Source organism: Gasterosteus aculeatus, chromosome 2, assembly GCF_964276395.1.
Source record: "Gasterosteus aculeatus chromosome 2, fGasAcu3.hap1.1, whole genome shotgun sequence".
NCBI lineage: Eukaryota > Metazoa > Chordata > Actinopteri > Perciformes > Gasterosteidae > Gasterosteus > Gasterosteus aculeatus.
In genome coordinates this window covers 19904559-19930133 of record NC_135689.1, presented here as the reverse complement: position 1 = coordinate 19930133, position 25575 = coordinate 19904559, and the positions used below count along the sequence as shown (strand labels likewise).

Genomic DNA, 25575 nt, shown 5'->3' with positions numbered 1-25575 from the left:
TGACAAAGTGCCGAGTGACGCTTGTTCGATAGTGCACTTTATTTATTTATTTTATGCCAGAAGTAAACCAGCACAGATGTTACTTTTCAATGCAAAAACTCTAACAATAACCAATTGCACTAATCCACCGGCTTATCACACAAAAGGTCTATCTGTATCCTTACAAATAAATAGCATCACAGCGAGGTGGCATCAGGAGGGCTATCTGGTAAAATACTGAAAGTTAGAGATTACATGGCTGGTGTGACTTATTTATCAGGCTTATCAGAGGATATGATGTGTTCGTATCATCTATGACAACTTTCAAAAGCGTACAAAGTGTGCTGTGAGTCAGTCTGGTTTTGATTTATTGATTCTTACAACGTGGCGTGGTGATATTATGACTCACATTCACACAATGGCACTGGTCATTGGCAATATGCTTTGTTTGAATATGTTGTCTATTTATTTGAATTCTTGAGAACATTTCGAAATAAAAAAAACTAGCTTTTACTAAATGACTCCCCCGCTGTTTCCTCATGAACATGCCGATCACAGCACTGTAAAACCTGTCTCAGATCCTTGAGTTTGGCGAACACCGCCGTCATTATGACTTTGAATTTCGTTACGTAGTGATGTCCGCTGCGCAAATGTCTAATAATATCTATTATTAGACATTATTAGACACCTCTATTTTAATGGGTCCATGTTTGATACGTAACGTAGATGATTACTGGCATAACCTATTTACGTAAGGCATAGCAGTTGTGCTTTTTGACGTGAAGAATACTGGATCGAAGTGCGCATGCGCAACATGTTTTTTTTGCTTGTCCGCAATGAATGGACGGCAAAAGCACTGCTTATTCTACCATTTCTTTGTATTTGATTATGCGTAACGGCTGCATTTGTCAACGTAACATCCAAAACATTACAATTGGAATAACACACATATTGCATATATAACTATAAGAATAAACAGTAAAAATACGAACACAAGTTTATTAAATACAATTATGTAATAAGTATTTTTACGTTTGAATTTTGTCAAGTTAGGCAGTGCCTACCTTGCCTACCCTGACTTCACGTCACTGATTTAATCTAACCATATGGCTGTACCTCCACACTATTTGGTAATCTGAGGCCCACCGATGGAGAACATTCTGCGCTCAGCGAGGGTCCATTTGACTGTAAATTCGACATGATTTACTAAATGAAGACCGGGTCCAAAAGTTGTGAGTTTGTCTCGTTTTTTGATTGTAATCAACCACTTCCGTTTTCTCGCTTTTGGTTTCAAACAAAAAACGAGAAAACAGTGTTTTCGATTTATATTTTTTTTTACAGAAAAAGAGACTATTAAAGAACGAAATACGAGAAAACAGTGTTTTTGTTCAATGGTTTTTATGGTAAAACGGACTGTCTAAGAGTACACGGACCCGGCCACCACGCTGCACTTTGGTTTAACATTAAAAGAGGAAATCGCAGCCAGAGACTGAAGTCCGTCTCCCACACACTTCAACAAGTGCACTTCCTCTTACGCTGCACTTGCTGCTTCATCGTCACAAACAGCAGGTTAGACTGCCATTGTGTTTCAAGCAGGACAACATTTTTAGCCCTCACTGAACAAATGCAAAAATCTAAGTTATGACAAAGTCACAGCATTAGAACCCGATCCAATGTCATCTGCTCACCCGAGACAAATGGACCAGAAGTCAGAGACAGCGCAGGTGGTAAGTGCGCTCCTTCTATGAACCATGCTCTCCGCGTTTTCAGTGCAGTTCAGTTCTTACTTTACATGTTTATTGATAAAAATATAATGAATGAAGGATTTAGGAAAGAATAAACAACACAGTAACATTTAAGAATGTGGAGAAAAGAAAGTATCCTTTATTGATCCCTGTGGGGAAATGATTGTCTGCATTTAACCCATCTCACACAGTGGGAGCAGTGTGCAGCCGTAAAGGCGCCCGCGCAGGGTTAAGTGTCTTGCTAACGGACATATTTCCTCTTGTGTCACATGTCACACAAGAGGAATGGAGAACTTTGATGTTAACAACTTCACTTTTACTTCCTGTGGTAAGAATTACATGACGACAGCACACCACTTTGTTATTGAGTAAAGGGTGTGTGTGTGTGTGTGTGTGTGTGTGTGTGTGTGTGTGTGTGTGTGTGTGTGTGTGTGTGTGTGTGTGTGTGTGTGTGCTTTTCTTCACTTGAGGGTAATCTCATGCGTAAAGACATGAAATGTACAGACATACATTTTATGTACTTGTAATCTGCTTCAAAAACAGAACTGAGTAACATTGGCAAAGTGAGATTGCAAAGGACACACATACAATAAAAACATTAGAAGCATTAACAAAATGAAATGACAAGCAAGCCAAGAGATCTGTATCTGAGTATTTTAGGGCAGACTAAGTGAGGTCTAAGGCCGATGGGTTTTGAGTTACCAAGTTGGTATAATAAAATGGTAGAGCAGGTATGTGGACAAACTAGAGGTGATAGGTAGGATGGTTCCAGGACTAGTTTACTACCTTAAAGTGTGATCTATGTACAAGGAGTCAACATAATAAAACAACAAACAAAAATCCCAAAAATGTGATTACATTTTTTTTTGCTTTGGTTAAGATTGAGAAATACAAGTTACTGTGGTTTGAGAACTAAACTATTTAAAAATAAGTGCATGGCCTATTAAATTCAATATGGTTTCCCCCTCCTCCACTACATGACTTTGTGTACAGTCGCTCAGTATATTCTATCAGATCCCAAAAAATATCATCCATACGGGTGCACCATTCCATTTTGCTACACGGCATTTGGGCAATAAGCTTTTTCTGTTTCTTCTCAAATCAGTGGAAAAATGTGCATGAGGTGGTGAAGAGCTGCAGCTCCATCAGCATGTTTAGAAATATTTTCAAAAATCCGTTTGAAGCTGCTCAGCACTCGAATCATTGAGCAGAATGTTTGTTTTTAATGTGCTACTCTAAAGCTTTGAATTGTGGGTATTTTTTCTTACCCTGTACTGTTGTTATTGTGTTATCCCTGTTATGAGCTGTCATGGGGCACTTATTTATAAAACACTTAAGTAAATGACAAGATGATCTATTTAGTTATTTTTAATTCCTGTAGCCGCTGGGTAAATAGACAGATAACCAGAATCCCCAGAAAAACCTTATTGATATTGATTACACCACTGGCACTCAGCCTTGGAGGAAGAATGAAAAATGAAACATCGCTAACGTCAGAATTAAGAAGCTAAAAGAACATTTATTGCAAGGTAATGTGGGTAGTAATAGAGCATATAATAAAATCACATAGTTTATTGAATAGAAAGCAATAAGTCAGAGAAACACAATGCAATTCCGTCACAAAAGGGTGTGTTCCCGTGGAGTCAGTATAGAAATGTCAGCCTATATTGTGTAATGACAGGCCCGGTCACTATAGCGACTGAGGCCATCTGTTCTTTGAAGTGAAAGATAAGCCAGAGGAAGGACAAGTGTGCACAGGTCTACAAACACTTTAACCACCCAGAGGCCTCAAAAAACATTTAGATTTTGATGGCCTGATAGGCTTATTCTAGGGCGTTCCTGTGCCATGACCGGAACTTAAAAGCAAATGTTTAAGCTAAGAAGAAGAACGCCAATTGCACTAATGGCCAGAGAAGAAAACTGAATTCTAAATTTTACAAACTGATATTACAAATACTTCAGACGCTGTCCACTAACTCTGCATCGATGCATTCCATTTGTACTCTGGTGGTTTATATTGCCGGGGAGTTTTCCCATAGGGCATCATAATATCCTGTCATTTTGGCCGGTTATAAATAGTGGCCGTGTCTTCCCAAGTAGAGCCGATGATGCTCATATCAAGTTTCTTGCAGTGCGAGTTTCCAGTTGAGTATTCAAACCAAGCAACAATATGGGCTTGTAGCTCCTTATGTTCTGTCATACAAAAACAAGTGAAAATGTAATTAATTAATTAATACAAACTAAAACACACTTGTTGAGACTTGCTTATAGGAGTAGCCTACCATAGACGGTATTTCAGGAGTGCATGTCACGTCACCCATTCACGGGTGAATTGACGTTTTGAAGCCTTGAATTTGGTGATCCCGTCACCATCCTTGATGTCGGCATATTGATTTTTTTACAGGCAATAAACTAAAGTCACCATATTTGAAATGTGGGGAGGAGTGAGGTAGATACGCTGTACAGTATACAGCTCTGGTAGTGGCATAACATGTCAATCACAGAAAAGCCCGCCCTAAAGCATACTGCTGGTCTATTTGACTCTGGACCATCATTTACTAAATGAACATCATGCTGCATTGAAGGAGACTTGAAACTAGAGAAAATTAGACAATACACTCACATTTACAATATTTAGTGAGGGAATAAATAAAGAGAAAAGTACATTTTCTTATAGACTGTACAATTAGATTTATTTATATAGGGAATATTCATTGTCAGGTGACAAAGAAAACTCCTTTTCAAAATGCCAACCATCAGTTCAGACATGTTGGATCATATGTGAAAAATGGTGACCTCACAGTAGCACTATGAAAGGTCAAGAGGGTCACAAGAATAATTAGGAAGCAGAAGCTGTTGGGGTACAGATAATACAATAATTAAAATGCTCCTTTCTATTTTATCAGCTAAATTGAAAATCTAATCTTTCTTACTAGACCTCTCACGGATTATAATTTGCTTCTTAGTTTTATTTTTCATTTAAGTGTATATTTATTCTCCTTTCTCTCAGAATTCGGAGGAGAATCTGTCTCCGAACACCAGAAGGAGTTTCAGCTTCTCATCCTTCCGTCATAAAAGTAAGACAGCGAACCATACAATGCACAGTCACAGACAATACTTCTTAATTAGCCCTTTACTCATTGATGACTCATCATTATTATTGACCTCCACAGAAAGGAGCAATAGTTCTGAAGGGGGAGTGTTCACACGCCGGAGAGGGTTACCGACATTTTCATCAGTACGTAAGACATCGAGAAATGGTAAACAACTCTCTTCAATATAGTTCTATCCAACAATATTCACACACATAACGTGAAAAATCCCTTTCCTTCTGAGGAACAACAACTGGTCAAACCTTGTGGTTTCTTTTCCATTTCTAATCTTAGAGTCGGCATCAAAAGACGACGGTGCCCCGCAGTCGAACTTTACCCAGCACCAGGTGAAGCAGACAGGTGAGTACAAAGGGACAACATGAGCATTGGAGCCTTAGCTCGTCTGTATCAGCTGTTTCATTCAGGCATAACAATCACTTGCTCATTCACCAACTAGCTAAAGGGAATTCCATGCATACATCTTCCTGCATCTTCCTTTTTATGTGCAACGAGTCTGGTGCTGCTTTTTAAAGAAAGGTGTATTGTTCATGATCTTGTTAGGGGAGACTGTCCTCGTTGCCACTTTAATTTCTCTCAAAGAGCATTGCGTTGGATTCCTGCAAATGTCATTTACTACTCATGTGCACCAGGCCAGACATTTTAAAAGAAGGAATATACTGCCGTGCATCCACATTTGGAGTAATATAATAAGAGGAATTTCTATGCAAAGTATTCAGTAAAAAGTATTTAATTGGTCTACCCTTGCAGAAGCTAAAAGAAAATAATATAAGCAACTTAAAGCATTTGATTAAATTAAAATGAAGATAGTATGGGTTTTGAGATTAATCAACGGAATCTGGCAAAGGCTATGCACTTTGCTTTATTGCTGGCCGTATTTCTCCATTTACAGCATGAACGAATAGGACAAGTAGAAGAAAACAGGATCCTACAAAGTTTTCCCGGCTTGCTCTTACTCAATGAGCTTGAGTCACGGCCTGCTGGTGGTTGCTTCACGGTCACAGCGGGAGTGTTTAAAGCACTACAGACGGGCCGTTCTGTATCTGCTGGCTCGTCGACCTTCTCTGACGTCTTGGAGTCATTTAACTTGCCGTGTGACTACCTTGAATCATAGTACAAGTTGCAAGCAGATGGAGTAGTGCAAACCGCTGTAGTGGTGCTCAGCATTAGAGAAATGCCTTCCGGGCGATCTTTGCGGATCCGACTTGAACGCAACACTACGGACGACGCGGGCGCTGGGTGCACGCTCCAAGCAGCAGAAGCCGCATCAGCCCGCTAAACCAGGAGGCGATGTGTGCGCTGGAATGGAGACGCTAGAGGGCCGCTGCTGGGTTTCTGAGTTCGGCGACGACAACAGCCGAGAAGACTGCGGTGTGTTTGGGGGGTGACGCAGACATGAGCGGGGCGGTAGTAAGGAGGAAAAAGGGACGTGGACTGACAAACTTCAGGAGCAGATGGAGTGAGTACTGGACTTTATCCACTGGGAATTCCGGTACTGACGTGGTATACGTAACGTTAGATAGGACCTATTATTAAATGAGAAAATCCCACCGAAGAAGATAACAAAAATATAATTACGATACTGTTTATATCCCTTCATCCACTGACGTTAACACCTACCGGTGCGTAACCAGCCTGTAGGAGCGTGCGATGGTGTCTCCTAGTCTCATCAAAGTAGTTTGAATCGACTTTTTATTCCCGTGTCCCATTTACACAACGATTGAGTCGTCCACTGTGTGAATCTAACGTTAATCAACGACAAGTGCACCCGAGGGCCCCGGCCTAGTGTCACCTCAACCCTGAACCCTCAGTGACGTCACCTGTTAAACGTCTGAATGTGACGAACTGTAAAGATCTAGAAAGTGTAAATATGATAGGAAAGCACTTTGCCATTATCAATGTGCCATGTACAACTGTGGGTATTTATTTGATAAATTTAAATACCGTTCATACGTTAGTAATCCATCGTTTATAGTTAGTAATGTATAGTCTCTGATTGCATACGTCTGATGTCATGTGCTTTATTTTCCATCAATAATCCTTTATATTTTTGTATAACCTTAAAATTCCGGGCTGGACACCCATGTGTCTTTCTCTTCGTTTCTTTTTTTTAAGGTTGCAGGCCTTCCCACTGAAAACCTGAGTGTTTAAAGTCACATTACAATGAATTGTGGGTAATTGCCTTAGTGACAGTCTGCAGAAATGCAGACTTAAAGAATGGGTTCATGAAGGGCTCAAAATGTCTTAAACAGTATTTGAAAGTGGGACTGAACTAGGCCTAACTCTACGACTTAAAGCTTCACATTTTATTCCACTAACCCTTTGTTATGTATTGGATTCAATCTGAAAATGTGGGTCACTTTGAAGCCCAGGGAGCTGACATGGTCATCACACTTGTCTCTTTGGGTGAAAGGGTGGTCTAATCCGTGGACTACAGAGCCACACACCTTTTCCCCGCAACTGAGCCTGTGTGAGGCTCTTCATGGCTGGCTAGATGTTAAGCCAGGAATGTGGCTGTTGACACTGAAAAAGGGTCCCACTGGTGGGGAAAGACCACCGGGAGGTACAAATTGTCTGAATTTGAGACTTTTTTTCAATGCTGAACTGATAGCTGAGGGGACAGATTGTATTGGAGATCTACAGGTAGCTGCTTTTCTGAATGAGAAATATAATTTGAAAGGTAGTCAGGTAGCTTTGTGTTGTGCATTAGTGAGTGCGCCATTCCTTGTCTCTTAGCGAGTTGGTTGTAACATGTCCAGGAGCCTGAGGGCAGACTGCTGAACCGCTGTGGTTTACACCCTCATCATAGCTGCATGCAACAGCAGCAGCACGTCTCGGCACCAGCATGTAGAAGCTTTAGGTCGCCCTGATGCCGTAGTCAATGCCAATAGTTATCTTCAATAGATTAACTATATTTTCGGGGGTTTCTTGGTTGGTGATTGAGTGTGGACCAGTTCAACTTCAAGACGCTGGGTGTGGAAACACTGCCGTTTCTATTGACACAGTGCAAACACACAGGGTTTGAGTAAGGTGGACTTTAGGCTAAGTAAAAGCTGTTGTTGTGAGGAGCCAGATCGAAAGTGAAACCTGCATGATGTTTTATTTAGTCACCTCTAGCTGTATTCATTCATTCACTCTTTAATCTCTATGATAAACGTGAGGTTATGATTGACAGCAAAACCAACCTTTCACACTCATGAGACTGCAATTTGTGGTGTGTCACCGTTTTGTCATGAAGTTATTCACTCCAGAGCCTCTGTTAGTGCACAGCAGACTTCTCTTCACCAGCAGAGTTAAACTCGTCAAGCAGGATCTAAAAGGTGTTTTCCCAGAGAAGGACACAAGCCCCACCCATGTTTTCCCTCACTCAACTGTGTGGATCCTTTTTAAGAACCAATTGAATTGCAATTTGTTGCGTTGAGACATTATATATTGGCTTTTCTTTCTTTGCAAACAAATAATCATAATAATAGATAGTTTCTGCTTCTTTTACTCTGGCTTTTAGATATCCACCTTTTGAAGCATAAGAAAATATGGATACACTTGAGTATCACAATGTTATCCCCACCATCATGATACGTCCTAAGTTATGCCTTTATTCCAACACAGTAGAGGGAGCTGGATGTTTGTCTGTGCCACTGAAATTCTAGAAACACATTTTCAACAGCGAGGTATCTTTTGCTAAGATTGGGTCGAGAATTGCTTGTTAATATATTTTTTTCTTAAGAAGTTTGGATTTCAACTGCATAAATTGTCCAACATTCTTCAGTTTCTTTGCTGAGGTAGATGGCCTCACCTTCAAGCGGAGCTTACAGTATTCATGCAAAGCAACACTAACAGCTACTGGCTGCTTGCCATGTAACCATAGAGACATATGTGTGGTATGTTTTGTCCACACATATCTCTATGAATATTTATCAAACTATTCCACGAAGACGTCTTTGGGGACGCGGCTCAGAAAATGTCTTCCTTCTCTATACCCAATATTATATTATAATATGTAAGAAAATCCTGAGGTTTAGAATGAGAACACCGAAACATGCTTGATGAGGCCATCTCACCCTCTAATCCACAGAGAACAATACATGCTTTTTACTGCTGTACGTATTCAACATGAATTTGTATCTTTAGTTAATTGGTGACTCCAGCCCCCCGCGACCCTGTGTGCAGGATAAGCGGTGTGAAGATGGATGGATGGATAGTTAATTGGTTGACTTATCTGTTTCGATTCCTTGCAAGGAATCCTTCTCTTCCGTTTGTTATTTCTTTCAGTTTATTCGGGAAATTTGCTCTTTATTTGTATTCATTGGATTTCATAAACGCGAGGTATTTCCCTTTTTGCTGTGGGAAATCAGTTTGGTGCCGGACTCTTTGAGGTTCCCATGTATGGTTAAAAATGTCAAACTAAAGAATACTTTCTTCAAATAGTCATTGGATGTAAAAAAAAAACACTAAATCAAAACACTGATGTCCAACACTAATCATAAATGAGTGCATTTACCAGCTTCTTTCAAACGCTGTTCATTTCTTATCTTCCATCAACAATTGTTCTGTACAACGCAGATTTCCCCACAGGACATGAATGCAGCACAAGTATGAAAATTCTTTCCTCAGAGTCTGAAGTAAACAAATGATTCAGCACTGTCTGAGCTGCAGAATACACAGAGCATTAATATGGAAGACCAGTGTTGTTGATGATCGTTGCTCCAGTACATTGTGACTGCCGATCTAGATGGATAACTCAAGGCTTAATCTAGAGTACTTTTGGATATTAAATGCTGTGGTATTAGCTCAATCACAGGAAGGTACCCTCGTTTGGGCAGCAGAGCACAGCAGACATTCAGCACTGCCCTTCAGTTCCTGTTCATTTCAAATCACACGGTTCAAGGATTTGAAAAGAATTCCACACTACATTATTATGTTTATTCGGCAGCATTATGTAACTAGTGCAAATCAAATGGTGAAATAAATGACCGGACTGGGCTCATACTTGTTGCATCTCATACATCTCGCACATGGATTTAGACATTTCAAAGTGAAAAATGAGCAGAAGGGACTCTTGTGTTCTTTATGAAACAAACAAATCCTGGTTCACTCTGTTGGGCCATTCAAAGTCTTGCTGAAACGCTCCTGCACACGTTTTTTCTCGGCTTCGGTTGGAAGTACGCAAATATAACATGACAATATTATTCACAAATGACCGAACAGTGTTTAACAAACTGTCTTTCTTGTATGTTGTCCAGGTGAACCGCCCAAAGATAACCTCATCTCTGATGTGGCTGCTAAACACGGTAAGTGCACATGCTGTATACACTTCATCTTTTGACACTTTGAAGTGTCATTTATAAGAAATATAGATCTTGGGCTGTACAAAATAAAATGAATTGAATTGAACGGTAGTTCGGTACGTATTAGAAAAAATACTAATTATAGACCTGATAGCATGACGTAAAGCATGACACACGCATGCACTGCCGCATACTGCCATATAAACTATTAAGAAAATATGTATACAATAGAGTCTTTGTTATTAGAGTCTTTGTTTTTTATTGCAGAGATCTGTCATCATATTTCTTTGGGGTATTTACTGCCTGTATTGGCATAAAAAGGAGAGCAGCTATTAAAATATATTCTAGTGACAGAAAAACACTTGACTTGACTCCTGGGCAATATATCAATAATGTAAAGATATATGGCTAAAGCATTTCTCAGCAGGATTTTCCAGCTGCTCAATCATCCTTATCTAATACGTAGTTATTATACAGATTTTGTGGAAGCCAAAACAGCTAACCCTACAATAGAGATATTGTAGGGTTAGATCCCTTGCGTGCCTTTTCACACCTCCTTGCGTGCTTGCGTGCGTCGACTCATTTTTCTAGGCTTGCGTCAAAAGCTACGCAAGCCTCTTGCAGCCCGCAAGGCTGCGATTGGTCGGCTAACTGCATCCTTTCCGAAGTCTCACATTTCCTTTTTCATAGCACAATACCGCCATTATTAAAACGAAGAATGTTTACGAGAGAATGAATCAGATTGAAGAGCTTTTGTCGGAAAAAAATTGTAAATATGTCTGTCTATGAGCAGTGTGTGAAAGGGGCATGGCAACTGCTTGCTTTCTAAGCCTTACTGAGTGTAAGTACAGTACTTTGGATCGGGAACTCCATGGTCTCTTTCTGGCCATTCTGGTTCCTGCTGGAGGCTCTGCAGTTCAGCACATTTGTGGACCACAAGCCACTGACCTTTGCCATGGGAAAGAGCGCCAAGCCATGGTCCGCACCCCAGCAGCGTTTACCACAGATCTGCGGCATATAGGGGGCAAGGAAAATCAGTTTGCATTACATTACATGTCATTTAGCTGACGCTTTTATCCAAAGCGACTTACAATAAGTTCATTCAACCATAGGGATACAAACTCAGAAGAACAAGAAACAAGAAAGTGCATTTTCCTCAAATAAGCCAATTTACAGTTTGCTATAGATAAGTGGCGTTACAAGTACAATTGAAGTGCTACAATTTGTCTTTTATTCGAGGTAGAGTCTGAAAAGGTGTGTCTTTAGTTTGCGGCGGAAGATGTGAAGGCTCTCTGCTGTCCTGATATCATCAGTGAGCTCCTTCCACCATTTCGCAGCAAGGACGGCAAAGAGTTGTGATCTAGTCGAGTGTTTTGCTCTCAGTGAGGGAGGACGAGCAGTTTTGCAGATGCAGAGCGGAGAGTGCGGGTCCAGATGTAGGGTTTGACCATGTCCTGGATGTAAGCTGGACCCGATCCATTCACAGCATGGTACGTGAGTACCAATGTTTTGAACTGGATGCGGGCAGCCACCGGTAGCCAGTGAAGAGAGCGGAGGAGTGGAGTAGTGTGGGAGAATTTCAGAAGGTTAAAGACCAGTCGAGCTGCTGCATTCTGGATGAGCTGCAGAGGCCGAATGGCAGAAGCGGGAAGCCCTGCCAGAAGAGAGTTGCAGTAGTCCAGGCGTGAGATGACAAGAGCCTGAATCAATACCTGCGCTGCCTTCTGAATGAGAAGAGGACGTATTCTCCTGATGTTGTACAGCGTGTATCTACAGGATTGTGTGGTCGCAGTGATGTTGGGAGTCAGGGAGAGTTGGCTGTTGAGTGTGACGCCGAGGTTCCTAGCGGTCAAAGTGGGCGTTAGCATGGACTTGCCAAAGTTGACAGTCAAGTCCTGGGTCGGAGAATCTTTTCCCGGAAAGAGAAGTAGTTCAGTCTTGTCGTGGTTGATTTTCAGATGGTGAGTGGACATCCACTGAGAGATGTCAGTCAGACAGGCAGAGATCCGTGCCGCCACCTGGGTGTCCGAGTGAGGGAAGGAGACAATTAGTTGGGTGTCATCGGCATAGCTGCGGTAGGAGCCATGCGAGCGAATGACAGCGCAGAGAGTGTTGGTGTAGAGCGAGAAGAGGAGGGGACCCAGGACGGAACCCTGAGGAACTCCAGTAGTAAGAGGACAAGGTTCCGACACAGATCCTCCCTAGTTTGCCGTCGAGGTAGGACGAGAGAAGGGAGAGATCAGAGCCTGAGACACAAAGTTCCTGAAGGGAGGAAATAAGAATCTGGTGGTTGACTGTGTCAAATGCAGCAGAAAGGTCCAAAAGGATGAGGACAGAGGAGAGAGAGGCGGCTCTAGACAGCAAGGAGAGCAGTCTCTGTGGAATGGCTTGCCTTGAAGCCTGACTGGTGGGGGTCAAGGAGGTTGTTATGGTGGAGATAGGAGGAGAGTTGGTTAAAGGTCGCACGTTCAAGGGTTTTGGACAAAAAGGGAAGAAGAGAGACCGGTTTGTGGTTGTTTTCTTCAGAAGGGTTGAGGGTGGGTTTCTTCAGGAGAGGGTTAACTCTTGCCTCCTTCAGAAAATTGGGAAAACAGCCAGATAAAAGTATTGTTATTGAGACTGGTGAAGAAAGGAAGTAGGTCAGGAGCGATAGATTTTAGAAGATGTGATGGAATGGGGTCCACAGGGCAGGTGGTCGGACGGGCAGAGGTTACTAGGGTAAGAATTTGGTTAGGAGACAGGGGGGTGAAAGAGGAAAGTGAGGCCGATAGAGGTGAAGTCAGCGGGACACAAGTAGTAGGAGGTGGGTTTGAGAAAGAGGAGCGTATGTCAGCTATTTTCTTGGTAAAGTACAGTGCATCCGGAAAGTATTAACAGCGCTTCACTCTTTCCACATTTTGTTATGTTACAGCCTTATTCCAAAGTGGATTAAATTCATTATTTTCAGTTTTTTGCAGATTTGTGCAAATCTGTTAAACATAAACAACGAAAATATAACATGTAGCCTACATAAGTATTCACAGCCTTTCCTCAATACTTTGTTGAAGCACCTTTGGCAGCAATTACAGCCTCAAGTCTTCTTGTGTGTGATTCGACAAGCGTGGCACACCTATTTCTGGGCAGTTTCTCCCATTCTACTTTGCAGAACCTCTCAAGTTCCATCAGGTTGGATGGGGAGCGTCGGTGCACAGCCATTTTCAGATCTCTCCAGAGATGTTCAATCAGGTTCAAGTCAGGGCTCTGGCTGGACCACTCAAGGACATTCAGAGAGATGTCCCGAAGCCAATCCTTTGTTATCTTGGCTGTGTGCTTCGGGTGGTTGTCCTGTTGGAAGATGAACCGTCGCCCCAGTCTGAGGTCCAGAGCGCTTTGGAGCATGTTTTCATCGAGGATGTCTCTGTACATTGCTGCATTCATCTTTCCCTCAATCCTGACTAGTCTCCCAGTTCCTCCCGCTGAAAAACATCCCACAGCGTGATGCTGCCACCACCATGCTTCACTGTAGGGATGGTATTGGCGAGATGATGAGCAGTTCCTGGTTTCCTCCAGACATGACGCTTGGCATTCAGGCCAAAGATCTCAATCTTTGTTTCATCAGACCAGAGAATTTTGTTTCTCATGGTCTGAGAGTCCTTCAGGTGCTTTTTTGCAAACTCCAGGCGGGCTGTCATATGCTTTTTACTGAGGAGTGGCTTCCGTCTGGCCACTCTACCGAACAGGCCGGATTTGTGGAGTGCTGCAGAGATGGTTGTCCGTCTGGAAGGTTCTCCTCTCTTCATAGAACAATGCTGGAGCTCTGTCAGGGTGACCATCGGGTTCCTGGTCACCTCCCTGACTAAGGCACTTCTCCCCCAATTTCTCAATCTGGCTGGGCGGCCAACTCTAGGAAGAGTCCTGGTGGTTCCAAACTTCTTCCATTTCCGGATGATGGAGGCCACTGTGCTCATTGGGACTTTCAATGCTGCAGAAATCGTTCTGTACCCTTCGCCAGATCTGTAGTGTTGTTACCTCCGACCCTCCTGCTTCGAAGCTTGTGTCGAAATATGAACCAGTGCAAGGCGAAGCAAATGTACCTGTGCATGGTTCGTTCGCTGTTGATCACGTGATCAGTGACGTCCGAAGCTTCGGTCCAGCTCACAGTGACGTCCGAAGCTTCGGTCCGGCGCACAGTCACGTGACCGCTTCGATTTCATTCAAAATCGGCTTGAAACCGGGTTCGGGCTTGTCGGTTTGATACAGTCAAAGTCAGTGTTGTTGCGAGTAGTAGTAGCAAAGAGCAAATTTACAATGGAACCTGTGGCAAAGAGAGGTCGCTCCGAGATGTGGGAGCACTTCAATTTGATTTCCTCTAACAAGGTTAGCAATAGGCAGGCAAAGTCGGTCATTTGTATTGTGTAATTATGGATGTTTATGTTTTATTTATTATATTTATTGTGTCTGAACCAAACATTCCACTGAGTGAAGACCCGCTAAAATATTGAGTCAAACACAAACATGTGTACCCACATCTATTTGTATTAGCACGTAATCTTTTGAGCATTCCTGCCTCATCTGTGCCATGTGCCGTGTGAAAATCAATAATAATTTCATGCCCCATCCCATGTGTCCACAAGCACCTCAATATCCTGTCACAACAAACTTGTCAAATTACTGACCTTTCCTCTGTAAATCACTTCCCACATTCCAGATTCAAACAATTCACATAAGTCCCTATGACTGCCATGAAGCACTTGCTGGTATTTTAAATGATATTGCTTACATATAACTCTCTATATATATATATATATTCATTCATTCATATACAATTCAAACCCGAAAAACAATAGTTTTATTCATATAGGAATCCATGTATTTATTAGATGATTTATTTATTTAACTTTTCATAATCATGTTCAACTGGTAGGCTATTTTGCGATACAATTGGCTGGAAAGCTTCACTGGTTCTGAAAGCTTCACTACAGATCTGTGCCTCGATACAATTCTATCTCGGAGGTCTACAGATAATTCCTTGGACTTGACTTGGTTTATCCTCTGATATGCACTGTCAACTGTGATACCTTATATCGACAGGTGTGTGCCTTTTTCAATCATGTCCAATCAACTGAATTTAGCACAGGTGGACTTCAATCAAGTTGTAGAAACAACTCAAGGATGATCAGTGGAAACAGGATGCACCTGAGATCAATTTTGAGTGTCATGGCAAAGGCTGTGAATACTTATGTACATGTTATGTTTTCGTTCTTTATTTTTAACATATTTGAAAAAATTTGCAAAAAACAGTTTTCACTTTGTCATTATGGGTTGTTGTGTGTAGAATGTTGAGGAAAATAATGAATTTTCCTCAACATTCCATTCCATTCCATTTTGGAGTACGGCTGTAACATAACAAAATGTGGAAAAAGTGAAGCGCTGTGAATACTTTCCGGATGCACTGTAGTTGACAAAGTCTCCCGGAAGAAGGGTGGAGGAGGACTAGGGGGTTCGAGGAGGTTGGAGAAGATCGAAAAGAATTTTTTGGGGTTAGAATATTTAAGATTCAATTCTGGATGAGATGAAGTCTGCCTTGCGAGTAGCTGACTGGCAGTTCCAGAGGCCTCCTGTGACGAGGTGCTGGATGTGTGTGGAGCGGATGGGATAGGTGAGAGAGGAGAGGTTACGATAGAGAGCAGGTCTAGCCCGAGGCCTGTAATATCTGCGGGAAGAGATTCGAACAGGTATGGGTAAAGGGGTCAAACATATTATTAAAAATAGCAGAAGCAGGCATTCAGCCCCGCAGACTCCCACGAAAAACTCCCTGGTCTTTGTCCTGCTCGTCTTCGTGCAAGGTTATGCAAACGCTGCGGCTACAGCCTAGTTTATGCTTCTGCATTTTCAGAGCGACGCAGACGCAAGACCCCCTTGCGTGTCCCTTGCATGCCTTTTCACACCTCCTTGCGTCCTTGCGTGTGTCGAGCAATTTTTCTAGGCTTGCGTCGCTGTCGACATTTCCATTTTCATAGCACAATACCACCATTATTAAAACGAAGAATGTTTACGAGAGAACGGATCAGATTTAAGAACTTTTGTCGGAAGAAATGCGTAAATATGACCGCTTATACAAGCCGTCATTGGCGGGTTGTAGAAGCGGGTTGGCTTCATGGAGGGAGATCTCCGCAAACGTCGGTTTGCTGGTCGAGAAGTTGTGGAGGAAAATACGGGACAAATGTGTCCGCGATGAAAAGCAGCAGTGGCGATGCACGGGGCAATAAAGTCTATGATAAATAAATAAACAAAGAAATAGACGTGACTCTCTAGGTCGTCTTCAACAAAACCCGTTACTCCGCCTGTTGTTCTGCCAGTGAATTGCTCTGCAACACACGCAGAACCATGAATTGAAACGAGTGCGTTGACGCAACGACGCAGACGCAGAAGCATGCGCCAGCCTTAGAGCTTCACTCAACCTCTAGTTAAGTACTCCCTCGTTAGTGGAAGTCGGCTGACCACTCTCCCGTCGTTTAGGAGACAAAAGGTTGATTGGCCTCGGCAGAAATGCTTCAAAATGCAAAACACCAATTGCTTTACACCCTAATCAGTGAACAATCACTATGTGGTGTTTTGACAAACAGAGTTTAAGGATTCAAGTCTTTTCTGCTTCAGAAGAGAAGGCAAAACAAACTTGGGTCAAACTTAGCAAAGTTAGGAGGGCAGACTGGCAGTTAACTTAATAGTAGAGGCTAGAACAACAACTGGCACTAAACAACTGAACGCACCAACTAGCAACCAAGATGACTTCAAACAGAGAGAACTGGCGGTAAAACGGCAAAAGCTAAAGCAAATCAGCAATCAAATTAACTTAAAACACTAGAATCAACAACAAATTTAGCACACTAGCTTGGTTTAAAGAAAAGATACTTAGTCCTATTTCAGGTCGCCTGGATGTCTGATGGCCTTGTAGTAGAGATGCATGCTATGAGCTGTGTTTGCAGACTGTCTGTGTGGGGCCAGCACTGCGGCTGTCCAGTTAGGTGGACCGGCCGCCTGCCCCAGAGACATAGCCGGTCAGGTGATTCGGTCCCCGAGACATTAAGGGTTTTGGAGTTAATCTCTATAGTTGGTGAATTCTGGGGGCAGGCATGTAGAGGAGTAGAAGGACCGATTTCACAGGCCCCTTTAAGAGAAATGGGCGTAATCCTGATGACAGGGGAGGTTAAAAAGGAGCAGGACGTGAATGGGGAGAATGATCACACGGTGTAACTAAAAGGAATACTTGCTTCTTTGTTTCTTTCCACGCTGCTACAATATTTTAGCCGCCAACCTTAGCAAATCGGCAGGTCCCTTCAGTTGCTGTGACTTTGAACCAGTAGGGGAAGGGAAGGCTGTCGTGTGGAGGTTTCAGTACTAAGCAGTTTTGGTTTTCTGCAGCAGCCATTCAATCAGATGAAGATGAAGATGAAGGCGGACGACCAGGGGGCCTCAAGAGGATTAGTGCTATGTGGTCCTCCTTCCGCAGGGGCAAAAGAGATAGTGAGTATTCCACCACAAAACCCCATTCACTTTTAAAAGATGTGGAGCCAATACAATACTCTGTTTCGGTTTGATACTGGGGGAAATACAAGAAAAATCATGAAAAGGTCATTACTACTTCAAAGCTGAACTTATGATTAGCTATGAGCCCGACAGACTCACGTCAAAGGAACCAATTTTACAGGTGGAACTTATCCCCGCTGCACAGCCCAATCATTTTGTAAGGCAAATCAGCCAACTGATCGTAAAACTACTCATTTCTAGATGTGCAAGTGTGGTGGGAGATGCTCCAACAGGCATAAAAACACACTGACACGATGCTGCCAGCCTTAGAAAAAAAGGTCCCTTGCAGTGGCGCTTTTATTTTCAACAAAAAGGAGGAACGCAGCAGGATCCTGGTCTCTGAGCACTGCCTTGCATCCAATTCAATTCATTTTATTTTGTATAATCCAAAATCGCAAATTACAAATTTGAGACAGGGTACACCCTAGACTGGTCGCCAGGCAATTACAAGGCTAACACAGAGAAAACCATTCACACTCTTTATCAACATGACATAATATTATCTGATTCCTGCAATCTAAAAAATATAAAATGAGTCAAAACAAGTGTCAAATGTCTGACATCATACTTTAAAGGAGAGTGAAATTGCAACTTCACTATAACCTGTAGACCAGTGGTCCCCAACCACCGGGCCACGGGCCTGACATATTCCCCACGCGGCACCAGGCGAACACAGAGCGCGCGACTACTCCCCCCCCTCCCCCTGTCGGCCGTTACGCCCGCAATGACTACTACCCCCCCGTGGGGTCTTTTGACCCGTAAATAAGTCTGATCAGTCTCCTGATCAGGGGCCTGTAATACCTTCCATCTTTATCATTGTGGTAACCCTCGATATGTTATCCGATTTCTGTTTAGAAGGCAAAGACCCTGACACGACAGAGGCGATGGGCCCCATAGTGGCCGAAAACACATCCAAGCAGCACCGCTACGTCAGTGGTCAGTACTTCTTTGAGTATCTGGTGGTGGTCAGCCTAAAGACGAAAGACAGCAACAGCTACGAACCTCAGATCACCTACCAGTTTCCAAAGGTCAGTCTAATGGTGCAATGTAAGTAGGTGAGCTTCACAAAGCAAACCTGGGAGGATTTAAAGGAGGGGGGACCGAATACTAGTGGAAAAGGAAACCTCCATATGGAGTTGCACTGAGTAATTTAAGATTATATATATATATATTATATATGAGCAGAGGTGTGCAGCCTGACGGTCTGCTCACCTCTCCTCAGTAGATAGTCTGCTTTGCCCTTTTTATGCAGTGCGTTAGTGTGATCACTTCAGTTTGTTGTTCTGGATGGTCTCTGTTTCTGGAGGAGAGTGAGTCTATCATCAGATTCTTGGAGAATTTTGCACGCAACAAATTGAGGGAAGCTTGCACTTTGTGTGTCTGATGTACCTAAATGATTTTCAAAGACCAGATGTGTGTGGTTGTTGCTTTCAGAGAGATGGTATGGCGAGGTTTCAGAAGGAGGAGGAGGAGAAGACTCTAAAGGCAATCACTCTCTTCTGTTTCCCAGAGGGAATCAACTGGGCTCCTTTGACAGAATACCACAGGTACAACTGCTTCTCTGTCAGCTGCTTTGTCACTTTGATAACGTTGGTTCCTGTATCCTAGTTCCAGCTAGCTATCTTCCTTCCCTTTGCTATTTTCCAGTGAGACTTTCTCTTTTGTTCTGACTGAGATTGATGGCAGCAGGAGGAACGGATACTGCAGGAGGTTACTGGTCAGTGTGTAGACTGAAGTTGTCTTCACTGTCACCATTCAGATATTATTCTTCAGTGTTTGTTTAACGCACCTCTCCTTTCTTTCTCCAATCTGAAGCCTGGAGGCAAAGGAGCTCGACCACCGGAGGCTTACTGTATCATCAGCTCGCTGGCTTGTTTCGGCCTCTTCTCAAAGGTGTGCTCAACTGAACTTTCCTAAATCCTTCACTGACGAAACCTGGTTGTACTTCTATCAAAACATCATGAGTTTCCAAAATACTAACCAGTAATTTAAAAACTATTGGAAACAGTTGGTGTATTATGTTAATGGCCTCTACTTAAACTGCACAATCAAAAGCTGTTCATGCTGTTGGCTTTATTCATCCCAAGGTTCAACACTCGTGTTTCCAGAATGGAGAGCCTGTGATCGTTGGCTATTAAGAATTATGGAAATGTCATGTTGCCAAACAAGGAGACTGGTGTCTGTCTGCTTTCTGGGTGTATAAAGATAACTGGTTGCATTGTTGGATGCAGAGCCTCGTTCTTTTCCTATGAATGCACATAAAGGAAAGGAAATTGGATAAAATGACCTGAATTTTCCAGTGATGTGCATCCATGGGCCCATAGAGCATGCGCAGTAGCGCTTCCTTTAGCCAGCCTTGTTAGCTTTTTTATTAACAGAGGACAGAAAGAAATTCTGGTTTTGGCTATTTTTGGATTATTTCATTTTACAACTTTATGAACGTAATAACACTGAGAATGGAAAACAAACAATAACAGAACTTTGTTTGTATCTCATGACTCGTGAAGCGCCTCCCTTGGATACATGGATGCTCTTCTAGTGCTCAGTTCACCGCAGTAATAGTTGACTATTGTGTAGTCTACTAGTACTATGCTACTATTGTATAGTACATTAACTTAACCTACATATCCATACATCTGGAAAGATTTGCCTCAAATGAACCTAGAGGACACTCTTTCCTTGACTTCAGTTTCTCTATATGCTATTCAGAGCGTTAATATAGCAGCAACCAGTCACCTAGTCTATAAAAAGGGCAATCAGACTTTACTTGTAGAACTTGAGAGTTAAAGAAGCTTTGGTCATGTTGCAATTCCTCTGTACCATATGATGACTGAACAGATATTCGACGAGGTGGAGAAGCGGCGTCAGATCTCCATGGCCATGATCTACCCATTCATGCAGAAGCTGAGGGAGGCTCCATTCCCAGCTCCGGGGAACACTGTGGAGATTAAGAGCTTCATTCCTGAGTCGGGCACTGAGGTCAGACTTACACCCTTCCTTCTTCTCGTAGTTAGTCAAAGGATTGTTTACTTTTAAACATAAACTTTAATGATTGAGACTAGCTAAGGTTTACTGAACTTTAAAACTAGTCCTGATGAGACCAAACTATTGTTTGGGTGTGTTTTGTTCTCTCCTAATCATCCATATGCAACACAATTACATAATCCGATCCATAAGAAAAGCTATATTTTATTAAGACTAGTGTTCTTTTTTTCACAGCTGAAATATCCAAATAAGTCAAAAAAACTAAAGCAGTTAAGTGGTTCCATATTTGTGATAGTAGTGGTGACTCTCCCCCAGATTATCCGTCTGACCCGGCCGCTGGATTCCTGGCTGGAGCATGTGAACTTCAACACGCTGTTTGGCTGCCTGACAGACGAGGAGGTTCTACTGGTTTTTGCCGCCGCCGTCCTGGAGAGACGGATCGTCTTCATTGCTGATGAACTGGGGTACGATGTACACTAATGCACTCACAGACCTGATCAGCTGTAGTCTGCACCGCTCGTGTGCCAAATGTCCTGCACAAAGAAAAATTTTGCAGATGATCTTTTTAACAGGACGTCAGCTGTGCATTGAGCCAATTACATATCCACTAAAAGTATTTTAAAGGTGGAGCGTCTTCTAAGTTTACAACTGAATCTGTCAAAACCATGTATGCATTACACGCCCCTCTCAGTTGATGCCCTGCCCTGAGTTATTACTGTACCGTTATGCGACGCTTTCAGTGTTTTAATAGCAATAAAAAGTGAACTTTTATGATTCAACCAACTGAGCTATCACACCTGGACAGCTGCGTGAAACACTTCTGATATCGGCTCCCTTGTCTCCCCACAGCACATTATCCCAAGTCATTCATGCTGTAGCAGCCCTCCTTTACCCGTTCGTCTGGCAGCACACCTTGATCTCCATTGTTCCGGAGATCCTGATCGACGTAGTGATGGCGCCCACCCCCTACCTGCTTGGAGTCCAGAAACGCCTGCTGGACCAGGTCACTGACCAGGGTGACGTGAGTAGTGATGGAGAGCACAGCTAAAGCATGCTTCATGTAGAAAGTACAAGTCTTATTCTGTTTTTTTTTGTCTTTCTGTGACAGCTTCTGGTGGTTGACTTGTCTGTGGATAAAAAGACAACCTTTATTGCTTCAGTAAGTGTTTCATCAAAAATCATCAACCAAAATCATCCTTTGGTTATGAATTGTCATTGTAAAATTCTATTCAAACATTTGCGTGAAATTGTCTTCCAGGTCGGTGATGAAAGCTCAATTCTGCCACCGAAGCTCCAGGCTGAAATATTAGAGGCTCTAAGTAAAAGACAAAAACCAACAAGTGAGTAAAGTGCAACCCAAATCAAATTCTGGTCTATCAGTAGAGACTAAAAATGTACTTTTTTGTTTCAGCGGTAGAGGAGATGAATCGGGTTGTGTCTGAAGCCTTCCTGCTCTTCTTTGTGAAAACTGTGGGCCACTACGGCTCTTACGTAAAGCACCGCCGCGTCGGAGAGCAGGGTGTTTTTGAAAAGAGGAGTTTCTACAAAGCCATCGATTCAAAGACCACTCGACACTTTGTCAAGAAGTTCCTCCAGACGCAAACGTTTGACCTATTTATCCAGGAGGTGGAGCAGCAGACTGGACCGCAGCAAGGTGATGGCTGGGAACAAAGCATTTGACTCAAAGATAGATTGAGGGTTCAGGTCACCTTGACTTTTAAAAAACTGGCTTTGTGCAAGCTCACTGCCCATCTCTTCTCAAAACATTGACCAATCATAAAATGTAGGTCATTGCTGCCCACAGCTGGAAAAGAAACTAGAAGGTCACTTGTAAACCAAAACTAACTAATTTGATGGGACTCATACTATGGGATATTGGCAGTGATATTCTAAGTAGGCTGCTTTAGCTTCAATAATTTCCTGTGGGTATAAAACCATTTTGTTTGTGAGTGTACTAAAAATACTAGTGTATATATACTTCACACTGTGTACAGGTAGCAGCAGTGTTTTCACAGTATCCACCATGTTTTGCAGTTTAGAAATCAAAAAAAAGACCAGGAGTAGGAAGGTTTGTGTTGCCCCGAGAATTAACTAACTGACCTTAATGTAGGACCATTTCCATAAACCTTAAATCTGCTGATGATCATTTTTGACATCAGTTCACAACATTAATAAACAGGAAGACTTGTGTTCAATCCTTTTTACAATCATGTTATTGAGCCTCTCAATCTGCGCTCATGTTAAAACAACAAAGTGTTTATTTTCTGTCTGGTGCACTGACTCTTGGTCCTTTTTTGTCCTGTAGGAATATTTCACAAGAAGATCCTTGAATACCAGGAGAAGAAGAAAAAGGAGAAGACAAAGAAACGCTAAGATCCTGGCTCTATATAAGGGAGTCCATAGGAAAGCATGTGAATGTTTCACTGTGTGTTTGATGTCCTGTGTTAGTTTTTGGTTTGGAACCAGTGTGTACCGATGTGTGATTTACTGTATGTCGCTGCTATTCTGCGAAGCACTGGCAGAATGAGAGACTCTAGTTGTATGTGTTGGTTCTCAGGCCTGTGATCTGATGAGTAGGAAAATAATGGCATATAAAGATTAGTTTTTTTTAATCATACACCCGCAGTCAACGTCTTTTAGGCATGGCGCCCAATGCCTGGACTTCTGTTGTGTCTTACTAAAAAAAGAACTATGTTCTCAGCTGCAATATTCAACATACAGTTTCCCTTTATGGATATTGTTAATTATATAATCGGAATTGGCTTTAGCAACCAAGTAAGTGTGTCCGTCTTGAGTTTTGCTCTCGATGTACACCTATGGGGAGGGGGAAGTGGTGCATGGAGTGCGCAACTTCTCCACCAACTCACACACACCCAAATACAACTATAACAATGCAAGGAGATGCAGGAGAGGTTCAAATTGTCATCGAATGAAACTTTGAGGCCGGCTGATGGAAGCCGGTGGCACCGGCCTCACGACAGCCATCACTTTGGGCTTTTACGGTTCATCAGCTAGAACCATAGCCTTTAAATGTAATGTACAATTAGGCAAGGAAAATGTCAAAAACGATACAGCACTATGAAAGAAGAATAAAGCACTATCAATAATGTTGAAAATTATGCTACAAACTTTGAAGGGTAGTTCTTCTGAAACTGAAGAGAAAGAAAACATGTTTCAACATGTTTTCTTCCCATAGACAGGTAACGGCAATGATCGACAATGCGATCAACAAAACGGCAAGGTTAGATTTTATATGGATATAAAAGATTGCATATCAAAGCATGTGCTATGGTGTGTTCTTAGCGTTTTTTTGGCCGACAGGAGGCCAATGTTTAGGTGCATAGCTCCACCTACTGTACAGAATTATACAGAATGTAGAACTTTGTTCTGTAATGTACTTTCCAGTAGAATCAAAGTGGGTTTTAATGGTGTGTGAGCAGCTGGAGGACCACATAGAAGCTCATGAGAAGCAGCTCTGCCTCCTCTGATGAGTATGATGCCACACAAACTCCCAGAGTAAGGAAACACCAGACAAACGACATTCTCTGTGCACTTTTTCATTTCAAGTTCTAGATTGTTCTAATATATAATATCCAGCATTAGCCTTTTTTAAATTAATGGTAGATGATACTGTAAATCAGGGGTCTCAAACTCAAATCAGCTGCGGGCCAGATGCAGCCCACTTCAACCGAACGCGGGCCAGACTAGCGTCCGAACGGCATGGTCGACAATAACACAACTTAACACTCACTTTCAAAAGCAGTCATTGAACCCCACCCTGGGGGATGGGTCCGAATGAGACTACAACACTAGTCCTCCTTTAACTCAGCGGGGGAGACCTAAGGTCATGTGACCGTGGAATTCCTTTATAGCCAAACGTGAAGTTACGTGAATCGAAGCTGCGTAGTAATGGACGGAGACGCTCGTCGGTGACGTCAGATGCTTCATGTGTTGTTAGTGTGAGTCGTAAAGGAAAACTTTCTTAAACGAGCGATGCTAACGGTTAGTCACATGATCACCTGCGCGAAAGAGGGCAGGAAACTGAATTTCACCCTCCTGCTCTCTGCACCTCGGCCGACACACACGACCCGCCCCCCATGTCAGTCACATGCATGCCACGTTCACTGGACAAGCACACAGTAGGAAACCAGAACATCATAACATGTCCCACACAGCAGCTGACAGTGGGGTTACAGTATAAAACTTGCGGGCCGCACTAACATTACACTTTCATATTAAGGATGGGGCCACAAAATATCGTCCCGAGGGCCGCAATTGGCCCGCGGGCCGCGAGTTTGAGACCCCTGCTGTAAATAATGTAACAGAATGCTGTGAAACCACTTGACACCTGGATATGCACATGATTAGGACTTTTTTCCACATGCTACATTGTTATTTCAATAATATTATAAATTTCTTTGACTCTTTAAAATACCATACTATGACTTTGTTATGCCCTTCTTCAAAATACTGTATCGTGAACTTTTCTGACTGCTCAGATGTACGACACTGATCATTTGAAATACTACACGATTACTTTATTACCTTTTTTAACCTATGACTTAATTATCACTTTTCCAGCATAGGATAGTCTATATATTGAATAAGGCCACAATACATTTTTATGACATTTTCAGAATACTGTACAGTTATACTTTTAAATATCATGCCATTACTGATATTTATTATTACTCCATTGCTGCTCCCCCAGCAGACCACCAGACACTGACATCATTGGTTTACATTAATCAACACTTTTTTACTACTTTTTCTTGTCTTTTTTTTGACAAATATGAGTATATTCAATATATACTAGTATTCAATTACTTTTAAAGATTTTTATCTTAACTACTATTGTATGCTTAGGAGGTTTAGTAATTATGAACGCAACCGCCCCGGCAT

General features: G+C 42.4%; 1 protein-coding gene across 11 annotated transcripts; it reads left to right on the top strand.

Moving 5' to 3' along the window:
- Window positions 1-1486: 1486 nt before the first annotated feature.
- Window positions 1487-23290, top strand: dennd2da (DENN/MADD domain containing 2Da). Of its 11 annotated transcripts, none has more exons than XM_078094085.1 (18): window positions 1516-1706; window positions 1916-2052; window positions 4735-4801; window positions 4898-4984; window positions 5111-5176; window positions 10078-10125; window positions 17527-17625; window positions 18544-18716; window positions 19123-19235; window positions 19336-19405; window positions 19504-19581; window positions 20527-20667; window positions 20989-21137; window positions 21523-21694; window positions 21782-21832; window positions 21932-22013; window positions 22085-22327; window positions 22979-23290. In XM_078094085.1, exons 2-18 carry the CDS (start codon window positions 2023-2025, stop codon window positions 23044-23046), a joined length of 1737 nt encoding a protein of 578 aa, XP_077950211.1. In that variant the 5' UTR covers window positions 1516-1706; window positions 1916-2022; the 3' UTR covers window positions 23047-23290. The 11 variants fall into 11 exon arrangements, with proteins under 11 accessions (XP_040049003.2, XP_077950214.1, XP_040049004.2 ...); XM_078094082.1 differs by having other exon boundaries at window positions 1520-1706; window positions 17524-17625; XM_040193069.2 differs by lacking the exon at window positions 1916-2052 and having other exon boundaries at window positions 1487-1706; window positions 17524-17625.
- Window positions 23291-25575: the final 2285 nt, after the last annotated feature.

Excerpts from the sequence above, each read along its gene's own strand:
- dennd2da (XM_040193069.2), top strand. The coding sequence starts at position 1,653 with ATGTCATCTGCTCACCCGAGACAAATGGACCAGAAGTCAGAGACAGCG. Across the intron at positions 17,626-18,543 it reads CCGCAGGGGCAAAAGAGATA|AAGGCAAAGACCCTGACACG; the intron begins GTGAGTATTCCA and ends ATTTCTGTTTAG. Across the intron at positions 22,328-22,978 it reads GCAGACTGGACCGCAGCAAG|GAATATTTCACAAGAAGATC; the intron begins GTGATGGCTGGG and ends TTTGTCCTGTAG.